The sequence below is a fragment of the Pelobates fuscus genome, chromosome 11 (genome assembly GCF_036172605.1).
Source record: "Pelobates fuscus isolate aPelFus1 chromosome 11, aPelFus1.pri, whole genome shotgun sequence".
NCBI lineage: Eukaryota > Metazoa > Chordata > Amphibia > Anura > Pelobatidae > Pelobates > Pelobates fuscus.
This window is the reverse complement of record NC_086327.1, coordinates 15,905,576-15,930,950: the sequence shown is the minus strand read 5'-3', so window position 1 is coordinate 15,930,950 and position 25,375 is coordinate 15,905,576. Positions and strand designations below refer to the sequence as shown.

General features: G+C 44.2%; 1 protein-coding gene across 2 annotated transcripts in view; it reads left to right on the top strand.

Annotated features, from left to right (window-relative positions):
* Window positions 1-25,375, top strand: part of IGLON5 (IgLON family member 5) — a 299,890-nt gene that overhangs the window by 254,429 nt on the left and 20,086 nt on the right. For both annotated transcript variants that reach the window (XM_063436765.1, XM_063436764.1), the window contains exons 3-4: window positions 477-709; window positions 11,591-11,710. In XM_063436765.1, coding sequence (XP_063292835.1) covers window positions 477-709; window positions 11,591-11,710 — 353 coding nt within the window. The remainder of the gene's footprint in view (window positions 1-476; window positions 710-11,590; window positions 11,711-25,375) is intronic.

Below are 25,375 nucleotides of genomic sequence, written 5' to 3'. Positions count from 1 at the left end.
CAGGCTGCCAGTCAATAAGTGACATTTATGAAAGGTTCCAAAAATGTATTTACCAAATATGGAAAGGAAGTCTACATGCTTAACTGTATAGACACCTCTATCACGAGCTGTTTCTAATTATGGAAATGATGGATTATGTTCAAATACATCATGGTGTTAATTGGAGCAATATCCATGGTAACAGAATGTCCATGATATTTGCTTCACATTTAGCCCAAGAAGACTCATAGTGCAGACCATGCACTTTGTGTGATAAATGTTAGCTCTTTTACACCTGGGCTTTTGAAAGACAGTTCTAAGCATCCACTTGATAAATGCAATCAACACCTGACAAAGTGCCTTCTAGATCAGTGAAAACCCAACAGGCCAATTTTATACATGTCTGCTGTCAACATCTGTGTGTCTTTGTGACCTTCTAAATATCATCAAACAAAAACAAAAAACGTGACCCTGTTGTTTTTTTATGTTCTTTGCAGTTGTTTCATTGATGAAAATGTCACTCGAGTGGCCTGGTTGAACCGTTCCAATATCTTGTATACTGGGAAAGACAAATGGTCCATCGATCGACGTGTCCAGCTGTTGACCAACACCAAATCAGAGTTCAGTATTATCATCACCAAGGTTGATGTGGCAGATGAAGGACTTTACACGTGCTCCTACCAGACCAACGATAGACCTCACACTTCACAGGTCTATCTCATCGTACAGGGTAAGAATGTATTCAATTATATTTCAGTTTCTTATAACTAGCAATAATTTAACTTGATCTTTTTTTTTTTTTTTATAAAATGCACATTTTAATTTATATGGTTAAGGCATTAATAAAAAATATATATATTTTCACTAAAGTATTTTTCAAACACATGTATTACTCCTAAAAACCTACCTTTTGATATCTGCATACCAGACTTATCCATCTAATGAAGATCCACACCCTTATTGCCCAGCACAAGCCTCTAGCATTTTGACTAAATCAACGCTTCTCATAAAGGAGAGGTCTAAGTTTGTGTTTTTACATACAAACATACATTCATTGTACATCAGCTTTGTCATGTACATATCTTATTTTACATGACAGCCAGCTCTCAGAGCAACTCTGAACAGTGAAGGTTGCCATTTGAAGATAAATAATAGAGCAGTGTGTGCGCACAACGCTCATTTCATAAAATTATTAGAATTCACAGACACGTTCCTGGAATGTGTTAAGTTCCACCTTTCACTGTGATGTTTCCTACTGGAAGCAGACAGTCCAACTAAAAAGGACATCTGGGTACAGTTCTGGATTTATGTGATTTCCATCCTTAGGGAGTTATCTAGACTCTAAAACTACTACTTGTTTGCCAGACGCAACTTACACGTCTAGTTACCAACAAAAGCTTACAACCCTCATCACAATCAACCACTGAAAAACTGCAAGATGCAACATTGTGCAGACAGGGTTTTAGATGTTTTGGGTTTTTTTTTTGGCTTGGTGGGGCGTGGGGAGGAGGCATAAGCACTACTTTATGCAGTTCCATGCCTTTAAGCGAGTTTAATAAAGCTCTGATACAATACGCCAAGAAATGACCACCCATTCCACAGAATATTTATTTGTGCATGTGTCCCAGAGAAATAAATCGACTGGGAAGGAGAGAACCACATTTTTTCACACCTATGCAATCTCCCATTTTCCCCCAATGAACTTGCTTCTTCAACCTTTTAGCCCCCTGGTCCACCTGCCCACCGCAGTTACCTACCTTGACTTTGTTTCATGGTGGCAAGGGGAAAATCCTACCTAGATCCCCAATGGACTAAGTATGAGATGATTATAACTCTGCCTAGACTGTGGGGTAATTGAGATGGACCTATTTGAAATCATTCTCTGGTATTTTCCATGCCAGTGTCCTGTACACTGTGACGGAGCAGAATTACTGAGATCTGTGACAGCAGAGACACAGATCTCTCACTCCTTCGCAAACTGTGAAGAGACAGTGTTTGAGAACTAAAATTCCCCTTACTTTCCAAACAGCTCAGAACCATTTATTGCCACCAAGTCATCATCTGCACTGGTGTTAGTGCCAACCTAATGGGAACAGATGATCGCAATGGTTGATGTGAGAGGGTTTGGAGAAATTTATCAAAGTGCCCCAGACAATTTTTCCTCATTTATTTTTGTTTTGCATTTTTTTTTTGCAGTTTATTAAATCAGGTTTTTTTTTCTTCTTCTTCTTCTTTCAACTGTTACCTCCCTAACCATTGTTTTTGAATGTACACCTTTTTTTTTTACGCAGGCACGATGGATCTATCAATCTTTATATCAACCAGAAATAAAATGTATTGATTCATGTTTCATTTTTTTTTCTAACACTCAGGTTTGTTGTTCTTTTCTCAAATGGATGTTTTTGCAAATAACAGTGGGAGTTAGGAAGAGAAAAGCCAACCATTTTTAGACCATTCTCACAACAATGTAATAATTGCAAACAGAGCATAGGCCCCAAATCAGACACTTTGCAGAACACCTTGACAATCAATGCCCCCCTTTGATTCGGCTTCTATGTCAGCAATGAGATGGTTAAAGATGGAGTCTACAGAACAGAGGTTCCGTCATTCCCTCTGATGCATCTCACTTGAGCTGCAGTGACACGTGCAAAGTGGATGTACCGTAGCCAATTGTAAGGCAGCTTGTGATATGGCCAGCTTCATAATGGCTGTCATTGTGTCTGTGGGGGCTCCATCTGGATTTGTGGAAGAGAAGCTGTCAGTCACTCTGCTCCCAGCCCTCCCCCTTCTCTCTTACAATCAGCGGTATTGTCAAGGCCATAAAAGGCGTTCTATTGTAGGCCGGTGGATAATTGCAGGCTGACGGTGTTTTTTGGAATGAGAAACGCAAGCCTGTGCAAAGGGCCCAATTCAGCAGAAACGAACAAAGCCGACAAAAAAAAAAAAAAATCAAATAAAAAAATAACGAATCTAAAACAAACATTCCAAACTTTACCAAGATGTCAGCAGTTTGTCTTCTTGTGAATTCCCCTGAAATGCACAGCTATGCGCGAAATCTTTTTGATGTAGATTGAGGAACTCAGCTTCCAGTCCTTTATTTATAGGGGACGTTAATGCACAAAAGACAAAATTACTATAATGCTGAAAAAGTGCCCTTTACTTACTGAAAATTCCTTTTTCTTAAAAAAACATTGGCAGAAATTCTGGGTAATGGCTGTGCGGCCGCCTCGTTTTTTGTGACACTGCATTTTCGGGTTCTTCTAAAGAGCTGTGGGGGCTGCCACTTCAAGTTTTGGCAGATTCCTAGTCACAACATGACAATCTAAAATGACAGTGATGTTTCTAAATTTGAATCCCAAATCCTAAACTTCCTCTGAATGCGCAGACAGCCAAGGCTTGTCACGTAGCCAGAGCAGATTGTTACAAACCAAATGACATGTAATCGTCCAAACACTGACAAGCGATGGTTCTATCCAGGGTGGCCTTATCATGCAGGATACGTGAGCAGGTCCTTATGGTACCCACACCTTGCTCACTTTCCCTCTTGTTTACATTCTCTATATCTTGCTTACTCCCTCTCTTGCTTGCTCTCATTTTCACCATCTCTCTTGTTCGCTCTCACTCTTCCTTGTGCTCTCTCTTGCTCTCACTCTTTCTTGCTCTCTCACTCTTAAACACGCTCTCTCTTATTCGCTACATCTCTCTGGCTCATGCTCTAACTGTTGCTTGTACTCTCTCTCTCTGGTTCATGCTTGTTCTCCCATGTCTCTCGTGTTTCTCTCTCATGCTGTCTTTCCTGTTCTCTCTCTTACTCATGCTGTCTCTCTCGTTCTCTCCTTTGATCATGCAGTCTCTTGTTCTTTCCTTTGACCATGCAGTCTCTCGTTCTCTCCTTTGACCATGCAGTCTCTCGTTCTCTCCTTTGATCATGCTGTCTCTCGTTCTCTCCTTTGATCATGCTGTCTCTCGTTCTCTCCTTTGACCATGCAGTCTCTCGTTCTCTCCTTTGACAATGCAGTCTCTCGTTCTCTCCTTTGATCATGCTGTCTCTCTTGTTTGTTCTGTCTCTTGCTCATGCGGTCTGAAATCCAATCAGCTTTATTATAATAACAGAGGGCAGGGGTTATGGTACGGAAGTATAGTAAGCAATATATAGTAAGCTCTCTAATGATTTATAGAGAATAAATAATAGAATGCATATTTAAATATAATCTGTCTCTCTCTCTCTCATACTGTTATCTCTCTGGTTTGCTCTTGTTTACTGTCTCTTCTCTCCTCTGCGCTCTCTCTTTATATATCACCTACTCACACTCTCCCTTGCTCATGCTGCATCTCTTGCTCGCTCAGTCTTGCTTGCCCTCTCTCGTGCTCTCTCTTCTGCTCACACTCTATTTTTACGCGCTCTCTCTTGCTCACGCTCTCTTTAATGTAAGAACAATAGTGCGTGTTGGGTGACCACATTCCCATTCTGCTTTGATCGAAAGACATTTGATTTTCATAAGAATGTCAGAATAAAATTAATTTTTGGAGGTGTCAGAGTCGCGGCCATGCATGCGCCTCGCTTTAGCTGAATAATTGAAGGAAAGCAATTGAAGGAAATGCCAAAAGAAGATCTGACTGCTTGGATGGAACTACATAGACATTGGGAATGAGTGGTCTGTGCTGCCGCAGAGATTTTCTAATTTCGGTGTGGGGTACAGGCAGTGTAGGGGGTGCCACAGCCTTAAATAACAGGGACAGGCATAGAAGATGTAAAAAAAATTTAAAAAAAAATATTATAAGGTTATTTGCCTAATTTAGTCAATTTCAACATCGACCATTCATAAAGTTGGACGTAATCATTGTTATTTCTTGTTTATTTGCTAAAGTTAGAATTCATAGTGAATGTAAAATGAATTTCAAACTTCAGGCCAGAGTAGCTGACGTAAAACGAGTAGCTGCCTTGGAGAATATCTCCAGTTTGGCTATTTTGGTCTTAAAGGTGAAATTCTGTTTGAATTCCCTCTTTAGTAAATAAATCTGTTTGTGTAAAATGTGCGTCTAAGGAAGGCAATCAGTGAGCGCTAAGCGAGGGATAGACAGGCCAGGCTGGGCTGTACGAGAATCACAACCCTAAAGTTTAAGTGCTGAGGGAATAGCATTGAGAGCCAAGGATCTCATTACAGGAACAATTATGAATCCTACGGGAATCGTTTCGCTGGTCATAATAGAGTATTGAAAATCCATGCCGACCGTAGAGCAGCGACCGCAGTGATAACATTCCATACTGCGCTAGCACTGCGCACTCTTGGCATAAACACACACTAACTACACTTAACCCGAGACCTTTCCATCTCCTCTATATACAAAGCCGTAAACCCACTCGGTGGTCTAAAAATAATGGTTTTTAATAGCTGTAACATAGCGTTTTGGAGATAGCTGTAGCTACTTTTAGAATTTTGAAGCCTAGATTTTGCCATTTGGATTTCAATTTGCTACAGATCACCGTTTAGAGAATAATTCCCACAGTTTGACCTGCTTAGCTGGAAATGTGCAGTTTGCGTTTCTGTCCACTACAATGGGGTGTGTAGTGAAGAATCCCCATGTATGCACAATACTTCTGGGAGTACATACCTCCTAAGTGTCCTTGTTTAGGGGACCAGTCCCTATTTTAGGCCAAATCCCTCTGTCCCCATTTCTATCATAATAGAGCTCAGTATCGTTGGTGGTGTCTGAGTGTATAACAGAGCTCCACAGCAATAATACTCCCAGTAATGTGTCTGAGTGTGTAACAGAGCTTCACAGCAATAATACTCCCAGTAATGTGTCTGAGTGTGTAACAGAGCTCCACAGCAATAACACTCCCATTAATGTGTCTGTGTATAACAGAGGTCCACAGCAATAATACTCCCAGTAATGTGTCTGTGTATAACAAAGCTCCACAGCAATAATACTCCCAGTGATGTGTCTGAGTGTGTAACAGAGCTCCACAGCAATAATACTCCCAGTAATGTGTCTGAGTGTGTAAAAGAGCTCCACAGCAATAACACTCCCATTAATGTGTCTGTGTATAACAGAGGTCCACAGCAATAATACTCCCAGTAATGTGTCTGCGTGTATAAAAGAGCTCCACAGCAATAATACTCCCAGTAATGTGTCTGAGTGTATAACAGAGCTCCACAGCAATAATACTCCCAGTAATGGGTCTGAGTGTATAACAGAGCTCCACAGCAATAATACTCCCAGTAATGTGTCTGAGTGTGTAACAGAGCTTCACAGCAATAATACTCCCAGTAATGTGTCTGAGTGTGTAACAGAGCTCCACAGCAATAACACTCCCATTAATGTGTCTGTGTATAACAGAGGTCCACAGCAATAATACTCCCAGTAATGTGTCTGAGTGTATAACAGAGCTCCACAGCAATAATACTCCCAGTAATGTGTCTGAGTGTATAACAGAGCTCCACAGCAATAATACTCCCAGTAATGGGTCTGAGTGTATAACAGAGCTCCACAGCAATAATACTCCCAGTAATGTGTCTGAATGTGTAACAGAGCTCCACAGCAATAATACTCCCAGTAATGTGTCTGAGTGTATAACAGAGCTCCACAGCAATAATACTCCCAGTAATGTGTCTGAGTGTGTAACAGAGCTCCACAGCAATAATACTCCCAGTAATGTGTCTGAGTGTATAACAGAGCTCCACAGCAATAATACTCCCAGTAATGTGTCTGAATGTGTAACAGAGCTCCACAGCAATAATACTCCCAGTAATGTGTCTGAATGTGTAACAGAGCTCCACAGCAATAATACTCCCAGTAATGTGTCTGAGTGTATAACAGAGCTCCACAGCAATAATACTCCCAGTAATGTGTCTGAGTGTGTAACAGAGCTCCACAGCAATAATACTCCCAGTAATGTGTCTGAGTGTATAACAGAGACCACAGCAATACTACTCCCAGTAATGTGTCTGAATGTGTAACAGAGCTCCACAGTAATAATACTCCCAGTAATGTGTCTGAGTGTATAACAGAGCTCCACCGCAATAATACTCCCAGTAATGTGTCTGAGTGTATAACAGAGCTCCACAGCAATAATACTCCCAGTAATGTGTCTGAGTGTGTAACAGAGCTCCACAGCAATAATACTCCCAGTAATGTGTCTTTAAAGTACACTAAACGTGTAGAGAAATTACTCTTATTTAGTAAGATACATTGGTTCTAAATTACAATTTAATCACATATATTTCATTAGTAAATTGAAAACCGTAATCAAACATTTCTCAGAACAGCCTCGCCCATGGTCACACCCCTACTAACACCCCTAAAATGAAAGTGTCCCTCTTTGCTCATTTGAAATGTTGGGAGGTATGAGGTAGGAGTTCAATAACTAAAGGAAATGAATGACCACCTTTTCAGACGCAGCGCAGCATTTCCATTAACTTTCATTTTATTTCCGTAAATGGAGTGCTGGTCACTGAAGAATTTTTCATTCTCACAGCAATTCAACCTGTGAAACATAAGATAGTGTATTTTTATACACAAGTGCAGCACCAAGTCAGTCATCGGAGTCCAGAGCTTGGCTCTGAGATTCCAGCAACTTCCTGTATGACATCATTAGCGCTGAAGGAGGGGCTCAAACTCCTATGATAACCTGCAACAAGGGGACATTGAGAGGCAATATGTTTACATACATTTGTTGTTTTTTTTTTTTGTTTTTTTAAATGAAGCATTTTAATGTTGTATTAGTTTATTAACCCTTTCACTATCAAGCAATAAATAGTCAAAACATGACCACCGAAAACATTTTGTTTTCCTGGAAAGTAATGTTTGAATTTATTTTTTTATTTCACTATCTATAGGTAAAAAAAAAAAATATTTAATGGAAAATGAAACAATTTTGTTGGACATGAAAGATTTAAAAAAAATGTTTTAACAAATAAAGAAAACAGATTTGTAAACAAATAACATTTCTCAATGCGTAACATTGACATTTTCTACACTAATTCTATAATAATCTCTAATTTCCCTTATTTATTCCCCATATTTTTGTCCCATATGTACTCAGTGTCCCAATGTGTAGAGTAAATGTTACCATATTACCATGACATTGCCAGTTCCATACTACCCTCTCATTGCAGCTACGTTCCCTCTTAATATACACACATACATTCACTGATACATGCACACACAATCTGATACATACAGAAACATTAAAACACACACATACTAACAGTCACAGTGTGCGTCTATTTAGTTTGTGTGTAATTGTGTATGTGCGTATGCCTAAAAAGTATGTTACTGAGTGTCTGGCAGTGCATATCCCTGTCTGTGTCTTTCTTCCTGTGACAATGTGTGCCTGTGTGTTTGCGCATGTTTATTGGTGTGTGAACATATGGGAATACTTGCAATTCATAACTCTGTGTTTATCTATTAGTCTTTATTTTTGTGACTGTGATTGTTTGTATCTCTTTGTTAATGTGTGTTTGTTGTATGTTGGGGGGGGGGTGGAGGTAGTGCTTGACGTGTTTTATATGAGAAAGACAATTGTAGTCACAAAAAGTGGGAGAAATACTTCTTGACTTGATAATGGCAATCATATTTCTCCTTGGATCCCCAATCTGTTTACATACATTACAGCTATAACCTTGGATATTCTGTTAATGCAAAAAAAAAAAAAAACATTCGAGTCTTCTTTTTAAATCATCTATAGATCTTGATAACACAAGCTCTTTAGGCAGAGAATTCCACATCTGTATTGTTCTCATTGTAAAGATCCCTGTCCTCTGCTGTAAGTGAAAACGCCTTTCTATCAGTCTGAATGGGTGAGCTCTTGTCTGTTGTATATTCCTGCTAATAAACAGATGTTGTGTGAATATGGATGACTCATGTTTGAGTGTGTGAGGGTGACCCTGTGTGAGTGTGAATGGGTAAGTGACTCTGTGTAGGTGTATGTGTGTGATTGGGAGGCTGACTGTGTGTGTTTGAGGTGACTGTGTGTGGGGAAAGATTATGTGCATGTGTGTAAAAGGGCTGATTGTGTGCATCATTTTTGACTGTGTGAGGGAGTGGATTGTGTGCGTGTGTGGATCAACTGTGTTAGTGGTGGGTGAGTGTGGGTGTGTGAGTAACTGAAGTGTGAAGAAGGCATGACTGCGTGTTCGGACGTATGACTGTGCATGTGAGTTACATTGTAATTGTGTAGACACGATTTTGGTAGTGAAGAGGTTAAGCATATATTCGGTAAAACCATCCAGAAGTGTCCTTTTGTTGATCTATGCGAGGAAAATTGTTTAGAAAGGGTTTGATGAAATGAATAAACATTTGCTAATTATGCAGTGGAGAAAAGCCAGTTTGATAAGTCAAAAAGAACAGTTATTTTTAAGATCTAATTATGGTTTTGTTTTTCTGCAACAGATTTCTTTTACACATTCCCTCAGGCGTGTTCAGACCAGGGGGATGTACTAAAAATATTTGAACAAATCTGCTACAGGCCACTAAATATTTGTTAAAAGAAAGAAACTAAACACGTTGCGTTCCAATGAATATCTGAATCCGAATAAGCTCTAGGCTGTGCTTAGGAGCTGCACAAACAGCCATGGCTAACATGCCTAGCAGTCAAGGGTTAATATCACGTTGGTTTTGAACCATAAATTGACACAAATCGCCACCTTACCATACACACCAATGCTGAACCGTAGCAAATTGAAAACAGAATTGCAAAGTTTCAACAATAATAGATGATTTGGGAAAAAAGCTCAGCTATATTCACAGCTTGGACTATTTCAGCCTAAAATTTGCAGTCTTCAATTCAATGCAATTTTGTGTCTAATAAATAAGATTTGATGTAGTTAAAATAGCCAACGTGAACACGCGCTTCTAACTGCATCTTGCAATCTGGAGCTCAGTACGTAACCCCCTGCGACTCTACTCAAAGACCAAACTGCAAGTCTCACACTATGTATTTTGTTCTGTTGTTTTTTGTTGTAACATATTATGGACTTTTAATAAATAGCGTGCTGCTATCTGCTCCCCAGGTATTATACAATTTGAACCTAAATCGCTACATTTTACATTGAACAGTGCTACGTTCCAATTGTTGGCAGTGGTGCCCCTAAATTTTAGGACAATGAGCACAAGGGATTTAGCAAAGTCCATCTCTTGTAAAAGCAATGCATTTTATTATATTTTAATCTAAGGAATGCAATATATGTGGGTATGCAGGAAGGCATGTTTTATTTATAAATACATTTATTTTTGCATATGCTTGCGTACACAAAGTATACATTCAAACTAAGTAACATAATGATATGTCTGTGTCTAATATGTATAGATTGCCCCCTTCCTCTTAAAGCCCAGCGTGAATCCGCTTAAGCTGCCTTTGTTGTAGTAAAAACCCAGGAGTGTTCAGTTGAGCCACAAAGTCTGTTTTACCAGGCTTAATGGAATGGAGCCATTAGCTCCAGCCTAAATAATCAAAGCTGTAATTATAGCTGGTTCCTTGGTTCCCCGGTGCACTTATACAATTTCACTTCCAACAAAACAAGAATGAAATATAAAGAAATACAAGATTTGGGGGAGAAATCCATAAAAAGCAAGTGTTATTTTGGGTGCAAAGTGCAAAATGCCACAAGATATTTTACTTACCTTTTTTACCCTCAAAACTCCGGTCTGGACAGGGAAGCTGCACCTCATTGGCTGAGTTTATCGAGATTAATGATCTTAGCCAATCCAATGTGGGAGCCGAGTGGACGGCATGCACGGCAAACCATCACACTGCACCAATCAGATCATCTCTATGAAATCATTGGATTAAAACAGCAGACTATTCAGAGGAAGCATCTCTAAAAATTGTCTGAGAAACAGCCATTAAGGGCATTGAAACCCTGCAATGACAGCATGGCCTTCCGCAAAACGGCAATGTTTTCACTTGCATGGTTAAAACTCGAGGGGACTTGGCTTCCAGATTGAAATTAAGTGAAAAAAATGAAGAGGGTAGGTTAATGTATCCATGCTATATTAACCTCAGCAAAGAAATTAACCCTCTCCAGAGATGGAGGCTCGGGGGGGGGGGCATAATGTCCAGGTGTGATAGGCAGGAGGGGGGTGATCAAAGCTGCCTCCTACCCGTGGGTTGGAGTGGCCTCGCAAACAGTGGTAGATGTTCTTTTTCCTCTAACATAGAGTTGCTTGATGTAATTGGAGGGGGGCAGAACATGAGCAACGAGCCGCTTCCTGGAGACAGAGCAGAGGATAAATAGGATCCTCTCCCCAGTCCATGAGACCCTGCTACTAGAGGGGTAGAGGGGTAACAGAAACAAAGATGGAGGGGATGGCAAGAGATGCCAAGGGCGGTAAGAAACACAAGGTGTTTGGAGTGGGGGAGTAAGACACATAAGAAAGGGGCACACGAGAGAGGTATAAGACATGGGGGAGTAAGAAACAGGGGTAAAGAGACACAAAAAATGAGATAAGATATACAAAACGGGGAAAAAAGTAATATACACTCAATCCTATACAGACTAAGATGCATTTTGATGCAGTCTCTCTGCAACTGAAGACATATGTCAAGCTCCTGTCATTGGTTAAATAGTATGGCCTAATAAATAAGAGCCCTTTTTCTCTCTCCTAGTCCCAGCCCAAATTGTCAACATCTCCTCCAGCATCATCGTTAATGAAGGAAGTAATGTTAACCTCATGTGTCTTGCGGTGGGGAAACCAGAGCCAACTGTCACCTGGAGACAGCTGAAAGGTAAGGACATCCTCACTTTCATGGACTGTTACAGTAACCGTGCCACCATGTTTCTCCCAGGGGCCTACAAGGGGCGTTCTGCATTCACAGAGAGTTGGGAATATCAAAAGACAGCTGAGAATGAAGTATGATGTGTGGTGTGTATTGGGTTAGAATAGGAGGCTGTGAATATATATGGGAAGCATGGATATTAAACAGTCCTCAGTTTACATGATAGAATTAGTTATGTTAGGAGTGAAGGGCCAGATAAAAGAAGTAAAAAGTTAGTTCATAAGGCAAGATTGGGTTTATATTCAACGGCTTGGGCTCAGACAGGAGGTAGGGTTAATATAGGAGTTTCAGGAAACATGACAGAGCTAGTGGACTGAAGTGGAATAGAAGATTGAATGGTCAGAGCTGGATTCAACAGCCATGTTTGAAGACCTGTTTTCTAGTCAAGGGATGAACATAGCGCTGATATCTGATATCTCGGTAAGTACAGAGTTTAAGCCAGTATTGGTTATGTAGATCAAGCAGGAACCTAGAATTGGACTAGAACAATAGTAATAGTGAGTTAGATGCTGGATGAAAGAATCTCTGTCGTGAAGGTTGCTGCCTGCTTTTTATGCGGTGGCCCGGGTATGCCTACCTGATGCTGTTTCCCCAGCTGCCACTCTCTCTTCTTTCTCCAACTCCTAGTGATTCATCCTTCAAAAAGGGGTTATTTGCATAGACCACTTCTTGTCCGTTAAAAAAAGACTGATGGCAGAAGATCTGCGTTTGTCAACTTGAGTCTTTACCATAAGTCAATCTCTTGTCAATATATATGATAAGATCTATTTTGAATGATTTGGAGTTTCATTGAAAGTCCAACACAGTAAATGTGAGATTGTGGGATTCTATCTTTATGTATAGTATGGTGGCAGAGCCACATTAATATAAAGTAGTATTCAGAACCTTAATTGTCTTATTAGGTGTTGTTTCTACAAATACAAAAAGAGAAGTCCTGCGCTTAGTCCCATTACTACTGGGCCAGCAGCAACGACTACAATACACCCCAATACAGCCCCAATATATAGTAAAAACCAAAGAAAAGAAAATGTTACCTGCGCTCTCTCCTTAATCCCTATGTATATTTAGACAAATGGAGGTCATTTAGTTGCTCCAATGGCCATTGGAGGGAATGCAGAGCCACATTAATATAAAGTATTATTCAGAACCTTAATTGTCTTATTAGGTGTTGTTTCTAGACTAGTAGTGACAGTTCCAGAACTTGGCACTCTCTGAATCTGGAAACCTCAAAATGTATTGTGCTTAAATTCAGCTACAATGGGCTACGCAGTTGACCGAGAGTCAGATAAAGAAAGATGACTGACTCTTATGATGCAGGGAAAGGTTAGGAATACATAAATAAATGTTCCCTGTTTGCAGTGCCGGTTGACTGATGCAATAAAATGAAACTCTTCTAGAATCACCAAAACTATTTTTAGAAAACCATTTGTAGAAGAGAACGCCTTACCAACTGATCAGCTCAGGCTGGTTCTGTTTTGGGGTTGTATGGTTGCCAGTGGCACAGGAAATATGGTGAAAGTAGAAGGAAGAAGGAATTGTACTAATTAATTAATTCTACTATCAGTAAATCCAGATACAGTGTTGGAATCTTGCTTAGCACTGGAGATTTCTATGTATAGAATTGGATTCTAGATCTGTACAGAGTTGTATGTTAGATGACCCCATGACACAGCAGATACACTGCTACATGCAGAGGTTGATTGTAACCGCTGTAAAATGTAAAAAAAAAAGATGAGTAGGGTGGAAATGGAAGTCAGAGTACTGCAAGGAGAGCTCCGATACATAGTGATTCCCCCGGAGCGGAGGGGTGAGGGAAGCCATACATCAGGAGGCAGACAGTAGCCGCGTGATGCATTATATCCATACATTATCTAGGAGCCATCGCTCTGCTGATATATTAGTGTAATGCATTAAACGTATACATCATCCCTGGCCAGTGACTTTGATGTATGGAGCTAGGAGGATGCCAGGAAGTTGGGAGAGCCAACCAGAGAGAGGAGCAGAGAAGGAGGGAGAGATTATGCTTAGATTTGGATACAGCAAAGACATTGCTGTTAATCTGTTAACCCTCTTTAGCTGCACATCTATACTACAATGTATCACAGTCAACACACCATGGCACCCACACTACACACACGTAGAAACATAGAATGTGACGGCAGATAAGAACCATTTGGCCCATCTAGTCTGCCCAATTTTCTAAATACTTTCATTAGTCCCTGGCATTATCTTATAGCTGGGATAGCCTTATGCCTATCCCGCACATGCTTAAACTCCTTTACTGTGTTAACCTCAACCACTTCAGCTGGAAGGCTATTCCATGAATCCACTACCCTCTCAGTAAAGTAATACTTCCTGATATTATTTTTAAACCTTTGTCCCTCTAATTTAAGACTATGTCCTCTTGCTGTGGTAGTTTTTCTTATTTTAAATATAGTCTCCTCCTTTACTGTGTTGATTCCCTTTATGCATTTAAATGTTTCTATCATATCCCCCCTGTCTCACAGACTTCATTAACACAGATACTTTGATAACATATACGCTATGAAAGGATATCTGAAAATTAGGAAACTCTAAACTATCCGCTCAGGTGGAGACATCATAATGAGAAGACTTTTGTGCAAAATACATATCCATTGAGTGCCTACAGTGTGCAAGGAGATACTGTGATCACTGGTGAAGGAAGGCCTGGCCATGCATGACAGGTGCATTGTCGCCATATGGGCAGGAGGAGCTGTCTACTACCTTATGCCAACCCACCCCTAATAAATAATAATAATAATAACAATAACATATAAATAACTTAAGTCATTGCCTACCCCCAAATCCTCAGCCATCCAACATTATCACTTCCCCACATATCAAATCACAAGGCAATGACCCATAATATATAACATAACATGGTATAACAATACATAAATATACCATAAACAAGATCCAACATTTTCCACATGATCCTGGCAGGGGTATACCTTGATATCCTACACCACCCGGGTTCTGAGCTACCAACGAGCTCGAAACCCACCAACATCTTACTAACAGGTAACCAACCATATTAATCAGCCAACTACCTACTCTTGCTCTTCTCTTCCCTAAGCAGGCCCGTTACCCCTTTAACCTTCCTTATACCAGCCCGCCGCTGTGACCAAGACTTAACCCATGCCTAAAAGGAGGGGCCAACTGAGCCTGGTAAGTCAAATTAGTAATGAAGATTTCTAAAATGGCTGACATTTATATCAGCCCAATCCCTAACCCACCAATCATCATCAGGCCCCCCCTAAGCCCGTCTACAAGCCCTATCAAGGCCCCCTCTGCTAAGCTGCGTTTTCTTCTTGGGACTACAGGCTTGCTGTTAACTCTTCCAGGGCTGTCAAATTGTCACTAATCTTTTTGGCAACACCGGCTTCCTATATTAATGTAGCCTTGAGACGGTTTATGAGTCCATATTCCCATATGTTCCAGTGCTAAGGGTTTCTCTTTGTATGAAGTATGCACGACAAACAAATATTTGGATGGATAATAAAGTAATGAAACGTTCTTATTATTATATCTCCACCACTTGAAAATGGTTTGGCAAAACCCAGAGGAACTGCACTCACTGCTTCTTAGCACTATAACCACTAGACATAAGCTGCACAATAGGCGGCGGTGCTTATGGTGCCCGGAGCGTGCCTTTTTAGGGTGTCTTTCATAATTTTTAAATCTGCTTTGTAATCTGAAGCCAGGCTTTCTATAGTTTAAAGCAACTTCCAACAAAGCTAAAACAGCTGATAGAAATGACTTTCTTTGATCATAAATGATGAAAACCAAACCAGACCGTTCAATACCAGGACCTAAATGAACTGATAGATTGAAAAATAAAAACTGCCAAATAGTGAGGAATAGTCAATAAATCACTTAAAGTCACAGTTTTATTTCAAAACATTCAAACGGTTTGATGCTTAATTCCAAAAGAGATAAAGGATATTGGACTTTCAAGGAAAATGTCAACCTCCGAACCTAAAGATCAGTGGTCTTGTTTGAACCTCAATCGGAACAAAAGAGAAGGGATTTCAACATTCTAAGGGATTAAAATATATATATATATAAATATATATACTGGAGCTGGCCCATTCATTCTTTTAGTACATTATATAGATAGCATAGATAATGCAAAATGTTAAATGGAAACCAATAAGGGATTCATAAAAATAAAGATACCTTACCTTTAAACTCCTATACATTGAAGATTTTGAAGTGAGCTTTGTCGAAATCTGCAAATAGCTCAGCTTATCATAAGACTCCAACAATATTCTACTTCAATGCTGAGCTTACCCCATAATCAGGAACAGCTGTGGTTTATGGACAAAGCAGGGGCTACGGAGGCAAGTGAACTACAACTCCCAGAAACCCTTGCTGTGCAGCCTCTAAGATTAATAGGAGAACTTGAAGGGGCGAGGGGAAGAATGACTTCTCTCTGTTTTGTAAGAGCCCATCCTCATACTGTCATGATATGAACAATGTTATAAGACACTATGTGCAAGGAGACCTAGTCAAGGGACCTTCCATGCAAAAACTATAAGCTTTTATTTTTATTTTTTTTAAATATTTTACCAGGAAGAAAGTTTTCAAGTATTTGGCTTGGCGTGTCCCTCCAAATATTAATCTAATTTAAATAAAAAAAATTAAAAAAATAACTATGCCATTAATAAAAAGAGCACTTAAGACGTTTTTCAAAAATCAGAATACAAGTCCAGCTGTTTTTTGTTTTCTATCTGTGCCTAATAGAATATGTAATCCCACCTAAGGAACTTTGTCTTCTAACAGTAGTTGAAACGGTAGATTGGCCATATGAGATCTTATCTGCAGCAATTGGATTGCCAGGGGCCGTCTGTCCCTCCAATTAAGAGAATATTTTCTCTACTATGTAGCATTTAAGAAAAGAGCTAATTAAGGGTTTCTGCTGCAGTATAGGTGAGTGGTGAGCGGTAGATCAATATCTTTTAATTAGACCGTAGTAGAAGCTGGGGGTCCAACTGCCGCAAGTCTAGGTACGACAATGATGCATAGTTTGGGGATTCTTATCAATAACTTTCATATCTGTTTGTAGCAGAAATCCCAAAGAACCCTCCGGCTGCAAATTGTTACGATGGCCAAATAGGTTCCTATTTACAGAATGACACAAACGATCTTGATAATAATAATTGTATATAAATAATTTGATTTCAATTAAGCATTGTTGCTCTTCAATTAAAATCCATAGCTAAGGAAATAGGACAGAGAATGGAATAGTAACAGGGGATATGTTAAAAAAAAAAAAAAAAGGTGGATGGTTGTGTATTTATTTTTTCCCAATCGTACAAACTTTGTGTTTATGTAAGAAGGTAATGAAAGTTTGGAACTTGAACTATGCAGATAAAATCAGCTTAAGGGTGATGCCTTGATTAATGGATGAGGGTGGATTTGATAGAGTCCTAACATCAACATCTGAGGAAAGGGATTTAAGGGTGATTATTTCTGATGAATTAAAGGTAGGCAGACAATATAATAGAGCAGCAGGAAATGCTAGCATAATGCTTGGTTGTATAGAGAGAGGTATTAGCAGTAGAAAGAGGGAAGTGCTCATGCCATTGTACAGAACACTGGTGAGACCTCACTTGGAGTATTGTACGCAGTACTGGAGACCGTATCTTCAGAAGGATATTGATACCTTAGAGAGAGTTCAGAGAAGGGCTACTAAACAGGTTCATGGATTGCAGGATAAAACTTACAAGGAAAGGTTAAAGGATCTTAACATGTATAGCTTGGAGGAAAGACGAGACAGGGGGGATATGATAGAAACATTTAAATACATAAAGGGAATCAACACAGTAAAGGAGGAGACTATATTTAAAAGAAGAAAAAGTACCACAACAAGAGGACATAGTCTTAAATTAGAGGGGCAAAGGTTTAAAAATAATATCAGAGTGAGATATGCAGATTGCATTTAAACTGCAATCATAGACTTGCCCTTGAGTAGGCAGTAGGCAAATATTATATTAGAAAAGTTAAAGGGACACTAAAGTCACCATAACAACTACAACTTAATGTGGTTGTTTTGGTGAGTATAATAGTTCACTCCAGGCTTTTTTTCATGCAAACACTGCCTTTTCAAAGAAAAGACAGTGTTTACATTGCCCCCTAGGGACACCTCCAAGTGGCCACTCCTTAGATAGTCACTGGAGGTGCTTCCTGGGTCAGTGCTGCCTAAAAAGCAGCCCTAACGTTCAGCGTCTCCACGCTCTGAATGGAGACGCTGAATTTTCCTCATAGAGATGCATTGATTCAATGCATCTCTATGAGGAGGTCCTGATTGGCTAAAATGGCATTTGGCCCTGCCCTCTGTAGGAAAGAATTGGAATGGCTAACAATCGGCCATTTTGATGATGTCACAAAGGGGGCGGAGCCAGCACCGGCTAATGGTGGGTTAATGGGGGGGGCAAGCCACCTAAACTCTATAGGGTCAGGAACACAAACAAGTATTCCTGAACCTATAGTGTTCCTTTAAGGTTTGTAGAGGGCAAAGGTAGGTCTGCTTTAGCCCCACAGGTGGAGATTTAGATGGTCATTTACTAAAGTGAGAAATGATAGTGAATTCAAAATTGAAGGCCAGAGTAACATGAAACCTGAAAGCAGTGCCTGTTTGGACATTAAATTAAAATTATCTCTGAATTCCCCCTATAGTGACTAACACTGTATTACCATTTAATCTAATAAATTCTAATGCAGTAGATGGCGAGCAGCTCTTACGATGGCGATAATGAAAAACTCATTGCTTATCATGAGAGTCTTTGGTCATCTGCAAATTATCGAACACTAGCGCCCCAACCACATCATTAAGCAAACTTTTTTTTTTAAACTTTGTAAATTTATTGGAAAAAGTATTAAACAATGCAAATCAAAGGAATAAAAAAGGAATAATAAATCAAATATGACAGATGTATCAAAACGCAGAGAAGAAAGAAGCATAACAACATCTCACGCAGAATAGGAACAAAATGCATAAAAAAAGGGGGGGGGGGATTTGTCTGCAGCCTCTGCCCTTATTCTTATCGGAAAAATAATGTTTTGTTTTCTGCCAACATAAGATTCTGTTTGAGATTTATATCCCAATGCTTAGAACTCACCTTTCAGACTGCCCAGTCTCCTCTTAAGTGTAATAAACAACAACAGCCTTAAATCTGATCTGGTTTATATTATAAACTTTATTTTTAGATGCCTGTTCTTAGCTGAAATATCAAAATGACTTGAGCTCTAGTTATTTAACCCAAGGGGCCTTTGTATTGTTGAAGAGCTATGATTTATCCTGTCATCTTGGCTGCGTGAGCTTTAAAACAAGGCTGATAAATATCTATCAATCTGGCTGAGCTTGCTGGGCGTTAAAGGATCACTATAGTGTCAGGAAAAAAAAAAAAACGTTTTCCTGACACTATGTCATCCTTGGGGGACCCTCACCCTCAGGGTTCCCCTCCGATGGCACTGAAGGGGTTAAAACCCCTTCAGCAGCTTACCCTAATCCAACGCTGGGCTCCCTAGGCGCTGGTGACCTCTCTTCCTCCGCCGATGTCCGCTCCCGAGTGGAGCGGACTACGCATGCGCGGCAAGAGCTGCGCACGCATTCAAACAGTCCATAGGAAAGCATTTCTCAATGCTTTCCTATGGATGTTCTGCATGCTAAATGCAATTTTCGCATCCAGTGTCGCCAGGGGCGGACTGACACCTCCAAGGGCCCTCGGGCAGTGGGTGATCAAGGGCCCGCCCTCCTAGTCCTGGTACAAGATTTTCTGGCCCCCTGCTATTCTTCTCCCTCTTCTTTCTGCTGCTTTTACACATATATTATGTGTAGGCTGCCCAGCACAGAGAATGGATGTGTGAGAGCCACACATCCCTGACTCCCACATCCCTGAGTGCCCCCCAAAATGGCCAGATTTACTTTTAAGGGGTTAATCCAACCAAAACCAGTGTTTTAATAAACACTGTTTTTAGATGGAGTAACCCTTGCTGGCGTGCCTCCCCAGCAATTAAAATAAAGCACATTTAATTACACACTTCCACTAATTTTGCTTAGGACATCACAAGCAGCATCCCCCACATGTACAACCTTACAACTAGCCACATGTGTTTGGAGTCTACTTGTGGGGTTGCGTGTGTGGGGATGTGGCTAGTGATGTTGTGTTCCTGTATGTCAAAGTGTTGTGTTAGTAATCCTTTCTCTTGTTTTACCTATTGTACAGCGCTGCAGAATATGTTGGCGCTTTATAAGAGATTGTAAAAGTTGTGTGTGTGAAGGCTGTGTGCAGTATTGCAATGGTGGGTATGCTGTTTGTGATGTGTATATGAAGGGAGGCTGCATGTAATTTTGTATGTGTGGGGATGCTGCTTGTGGTGTGTCTATACAGTGAGGCTCCTTGTGGGTTTTTGCGTGTGTGAATGGGGCTATTTGCAGTGCATTATGTGAGTAGTGTGTGCGTGTTTGGATTATAGAGGCTCTACTGTGTATAAGTTGGATAGTGGCTGTAGTGTGTGTGTAGGGGGATAAATGCTGAAATAGGTGCAGGGAGGCACAGGGGCTGTGGTGGGCACTGTGAGGCGCGGGAACTGAGGTGGGCGCGGGGAGGCACAGGGACTGAAGTGGGGGTGGGGCTGGACAGAGTATGAGGTGGGACATAGATGTTGTGGCGAGCGCAGGAGGGACATAGGGGCTGTGGTGGGTACTGAAAGGGATAGGAGCTATGGTAGTTGGAGGTGGCATAAGGGATGTGGTGGGAGCATATGGGCTTGGGTGGAAACATGGATAGGTAGATCCTGGGGTGAGTGTTGGGAGGAATGGTGGCTGAGGTGAGTGCAGGGGGCCTGAGGTGGGTGCAGGAGCAGCTGTGGTGGATGCAGACAGGGCTGAGGTGGGTGCAGGGGGAGCTGTGGTTGGTGCAGGGAGACAGGAGGCTAAGGTGGGTAAAGGGAGAGCTGAGGTGGGTGCAGGGGGAGATGTGGTGTGTGCAAAAGGAGCTGTGGTGGGTGCGGATAGACAAGGGGCTGTTGTGGGCACAGGATGGGACATAGAGGCTGTAGTGGGCACAGGGAGGGACATAGTGGCTGTGTGGGTACTGGAAGGCGTAGGAGCTATGCTAGGTGGAGGTGGCATAGGGGCTGTGATTGGTGCATAGGGGATTAGGTGGGTACAGGGATAGGTAGATCCTGGGGTGAGTGTAAGGAGGAATGGCGGCTGGGGTAGGTGCAGGGGAACTGAGGCAGGTGCAGGGGGAGCTGTGGTTAGTACAGGGGGGCTGAGGTGGGTGCAGGTGGAGCTGTGGTTAATACAGGGGGCTGAGGTGGGTATAGGTGGAGCTGTGGTTAGTACAGGGGGGCTGAGGTGGGTACAGGGAGAAAGGGGGCTGAGGTGGGTGCAAGGGGAGATGTGTGTGGAGGAGGAGCTGAGGTGGGTATTGGGGGCTGAGGTGGGAGCAGAGGTGGGTACTGGGGGCTGAGGTGGGTACTGGGGGCTGAGGTGGGTACAGGGGGGCTGAGGTGGGAGCAGAGGTGGGTACAGGGGGGCTGAGGTGGAAGCAGAGGTGGGTATTGGGGGCTGAGGTGGGAGCAGAGGTGGGTACAGGGGGGCTGAGGTGGGAGCAGAAGTGGGTACTGGGGGGCTGAGGTGGGTACTGGGGGCTGAGGTGGGTACTGGGGGCTGAGGTGGGTACTGGGGGCTGAGGTGGGTACTGGGGGCTGAGGTGGGTAATGGGTGGCAGAGGTGGGAGCAGAGATGGGTACTGGGGGCTGAGGTGGGTACTGGGGGCTGAGGTGGGAGCAGAGGTGGGTACTGGGGGCCGAGGTGGGAGCAGAGGTGGGTACTGGGGGGCTGAGGTGGGTACTGGGGGGCTGAGGTGGGCACTGGGGGGCTGAGGTGGGCACTGGGGGGCTGAGGTGGGCACTGAGGTGGGTACAGGGGGCTGATGTGGGTACAGGGGGCTGAGGTGGGAGCAGAGGTGGGTACTGGGGGCTGAGGTGGGTACTGGGGGCTGAGGTGGGTACTGGGGGCTGAGGTGGGCACTGAGGTGGGTACAGGGGGGCTTAGGTGGGTACTGGGGGCTGAGGTGGGAGCAGAGGTGAATATTGGGGGCTGAGGTGGGTATAGGGGGCTAAGGTGGAAGCAGAGGTGGGTACAGGTGGGCTGAGGTGGGTAGAGGGGGCTGAGGTGGGTAGAGGGGGCTGAGGTGGGTAGAGGGGGCTGAGGTGAGTACTGGGGGCTGAGGTGAGTACTGGGGGCTGAGGTGGGGCAGAGGTAGGTACAGGGGGGTTGAGGTGGGAGCAGAGGTGGGTACAGGGGGCTGAGGTGGGTAAAGGGGGGATGATGTGGGTACTGGGGGCTGAGGTGGGTACAGGGGGGCTGAGGTGGGAGCAGAGGTGGGTACAGGGGGCTGAGGTGGGTAAAGGGGGGATGATGTGGGTACTGGGGGCTGAGGTGGGTACAGGGGGGCTGAGGTGGGAGCAGAGGTGGGTACGGGGGGCTGATGTGGGTACAGGGGAGCTGAGGTGGGAGCAGAGGTGGTTACAGGGGGGCTGAGGTGGGTACTGGGGGCTGAGGTGAGTACTGGGGCTGAGGTGGGAGCAGAGGTGGATACTGGGGGCTGAGGTGGGTACTGGGGGCGGAGGTGGTTACAGGGGGCTGATGTGGTTACAAGGGGCTGAGGTGGGTACTGAGGTGGGTACAGGGGGGCTAAGGTGGGAGCAGAGGTGGGTACTGGGGGCTGAGGTGGATACAGGGGTGCTGAAGTGGGTACAGGGGTGCTGAGGTGGGTACTGGGGGGGCTGGTGTGGGTACTGGGGGGGGCTGGTGTGGGTACTGGGGGGGCTGAGGTGGGTACTGGGGGGGCTGAGGTGGGTACTGGGGGGCTGGTGTGGGTACTGGGGGGCTGAGGTGGGTGCAGGGGGCTGAGGTGGGTGCAGGGGGCTGAGGTGGGTGCAGGGGGGGCTGAGGTGGGTACTGGAGGGGCTGAGGTGGGTACTGGGGGGGCTGAGGTGGGTACTGGGGGGGCTGATTTGGGTACTGGGGGGGCTGATTTGGGTACTGGGGGGGCTGATTTGGGTACTGGGGGGGCTGATTTGGGTACTGGGGGGGGCTGATTTGGGTACTGGGGGGGCTGATTTGGGTACTGGAGGGGCTGATTTGGGTACGGGGGGGCTGATGTGGGTACAGGGGGGGCTGATGTGGGTACAGGGGGGCTGATGTGGGTACTGGAGGGGCTGATGTGGGTACTGGAGGGGCTGATGTGGGTACTGGAGGGGCTGAGGTGGGTACTGGGGGGGCTGAGGTGGGTACTGGGGGGCTGAGGTGGGTACTGGGGGGGCTGATTTGGGTACTGGGGGGCTGATTTGGGTACTGGGGGGGCTGATTTGGGTACTGGGGGGCTGATTTGGGTACTGGAGGGGCTGATTTGGGTACTGGGGGGGCTGATGTGGGTACTAGGGGGGCTGAGGTGGGTACTGGGGCTGAGGTGGGTACTGGGGGGCTGAGGTGGGTACAGGGGGCTGAGGTGGATACTGGAGGGGCTGATGTGGGTACTGGGGGGCTGAGGTGGGTACTGGGGGGGCTGATGTGGGTACTTGGGGGGCTGATGTGGGTACTGGGGGGCTGATGTGGGTATTGGGGGGGCTGATGTGGGTATTGGGGGGGCTGAGGTGGGTATTGGGGGGGCTGATGTGGGTACTAGGGGGGCTGATGTGGGTACTGGGGGGCTGATGTGGGTACAGGGGGCTGAGGTGGGTACTGGGGGGCTGATTTGGGTACTGGAGGGGCTGATTTGGGTACTGGGGGGGGCTGATGTGGGTACTAGGGGGGCTGAGGTGGGTACTGGGGCTGAGGTGGGTACTGGGGGGCTGAGGTGGGTACAGGGGGCTGAGGTGGGTACTGGAGGGGCTGATGTGGGTACTGGGGGGCTGATGTGGGTACTGGGGGGGCTGATGTGGGTACTTGGGGGGCTGATGTGGGTACTTGGGGGGCTGATGTGGGTACTTGGGGGGCTGATGTGGGTACTGGGGGGGCTGAGGTGGGTATTGGGGGGGCTGATGTGGGTACTAGGGGGGCTGATGTGGGTACTAGGGGGGCTGATGTGGGTACAGGGGGCTGAGGTGGGTACTGGGGGGCTGATGTGGGTACTGGGGGGGCTGAGGTGGGTACTGGGGGGGCTGAGGTGGGTACTGGGGGGGCTGAGGTGGGTACTGGGGGGGCTGATTTGGGTACTGGGGGGACTGATGTGGGTACTGGGGGGGCTGATGTGGGTACTGGGGGGGTGGCTGGGCTGATGTGGGTACTGGGGGGGGCTGATGTGGGTACTGGGGGGGTGGCTGGGCTGATGTGGGTACTGGGGGGGGCTGATGTGGGTACAGGGAGACAGGGGGTACTGAGGTGAATGAAAATTAGCTTACCTGTGCTGTCTGCTAGGCTGCTGTAGCTCCTTATCGTCCGGGTGCTCTTCAGGCAGGGCAGGAAGTGATGTCACTCCTGGCCCGCCTCTTCCTCCTCACACACAGCACCGCACGGCTGGAGACCTGGCAGCAAGAACTGAATACTCACTGCCAGGTCTCCCTGAGAGAGGAAAAACGGGGGAGGGGGGGAGGGGGTTAACTACAGAGTGATATGCTGCAGGGGTCCTGCAGCATATCACTGGAATAACGAAAAAATCATGTTCTGGCTGGGGAGATCTTTGATCTCCCCAGCCAGAGCATGTCTGTGCTGCCGGGCCCCTGACTGCCTCGGGCCCTCGGTCCATGACCGATCTGCCCGACCTGTCAGTCCGCCCCTGAGTGTCGCAGAAGTGCCTCTAGCGGCTGTCAGGAAGACAGCCATTAGAACTCCTCAAACTCCGGCCCCCCAGATGTTGCTGAACTGCGAATCAAAAGAATCATGGGAGTTGTAGTTCAGCAACATCTGGGGGGCCGGAGTTTGACGACCCATGCACTAGAGGTTGGATTAACCCTGCTATGTAAACATAGCAGTTTCTCTGAAACAGCTCTGTTTACATCTGAAGGGTTAAAACCTGAGGGACCTGGCACCCAGACCACTTCATTGAGCTGAAATGGTCTGGATGACTATAGTGTCCCTTTAAGGCTCAACCAGAGAACCCCGAGATTGCTAGGAGTCACAGCTCAATCAAAATGCCCTAAGCTTTCGGTACTTAAAGACCAATGTGCAACGGTGTAATGGCCTTTACTTTGTCCTATTCTTCTCAGGCCCTCATTAGATACACTACCGATGTGTCATCAAGACTAACAGATATGCTCATTACTTTGCACACTGTTAAAACTGTCTTGATTTCTGCTGTCGGTGCTAAAAGACTTATATTTGTAGATTAAAACATGGTTTATCTTTCTGTGTCTACTTTATATTTTTATCTGTCACACAAAGTCCATTTTTTTTTTTTGCCACAGTCGAGAACCAGATGAACTACCCTTATTAACCCAATGGGACTGATCTATTTTTGTTCAGCGTAGACTTAAATCTGTTTTGTATGAAGTAGTAATCTCTCTCCCAACCTCCGTGCAATTACTGAAGAGATATTAAAGAGTCGCAACACATAAGCCCTTCATTGAAGTCAATGT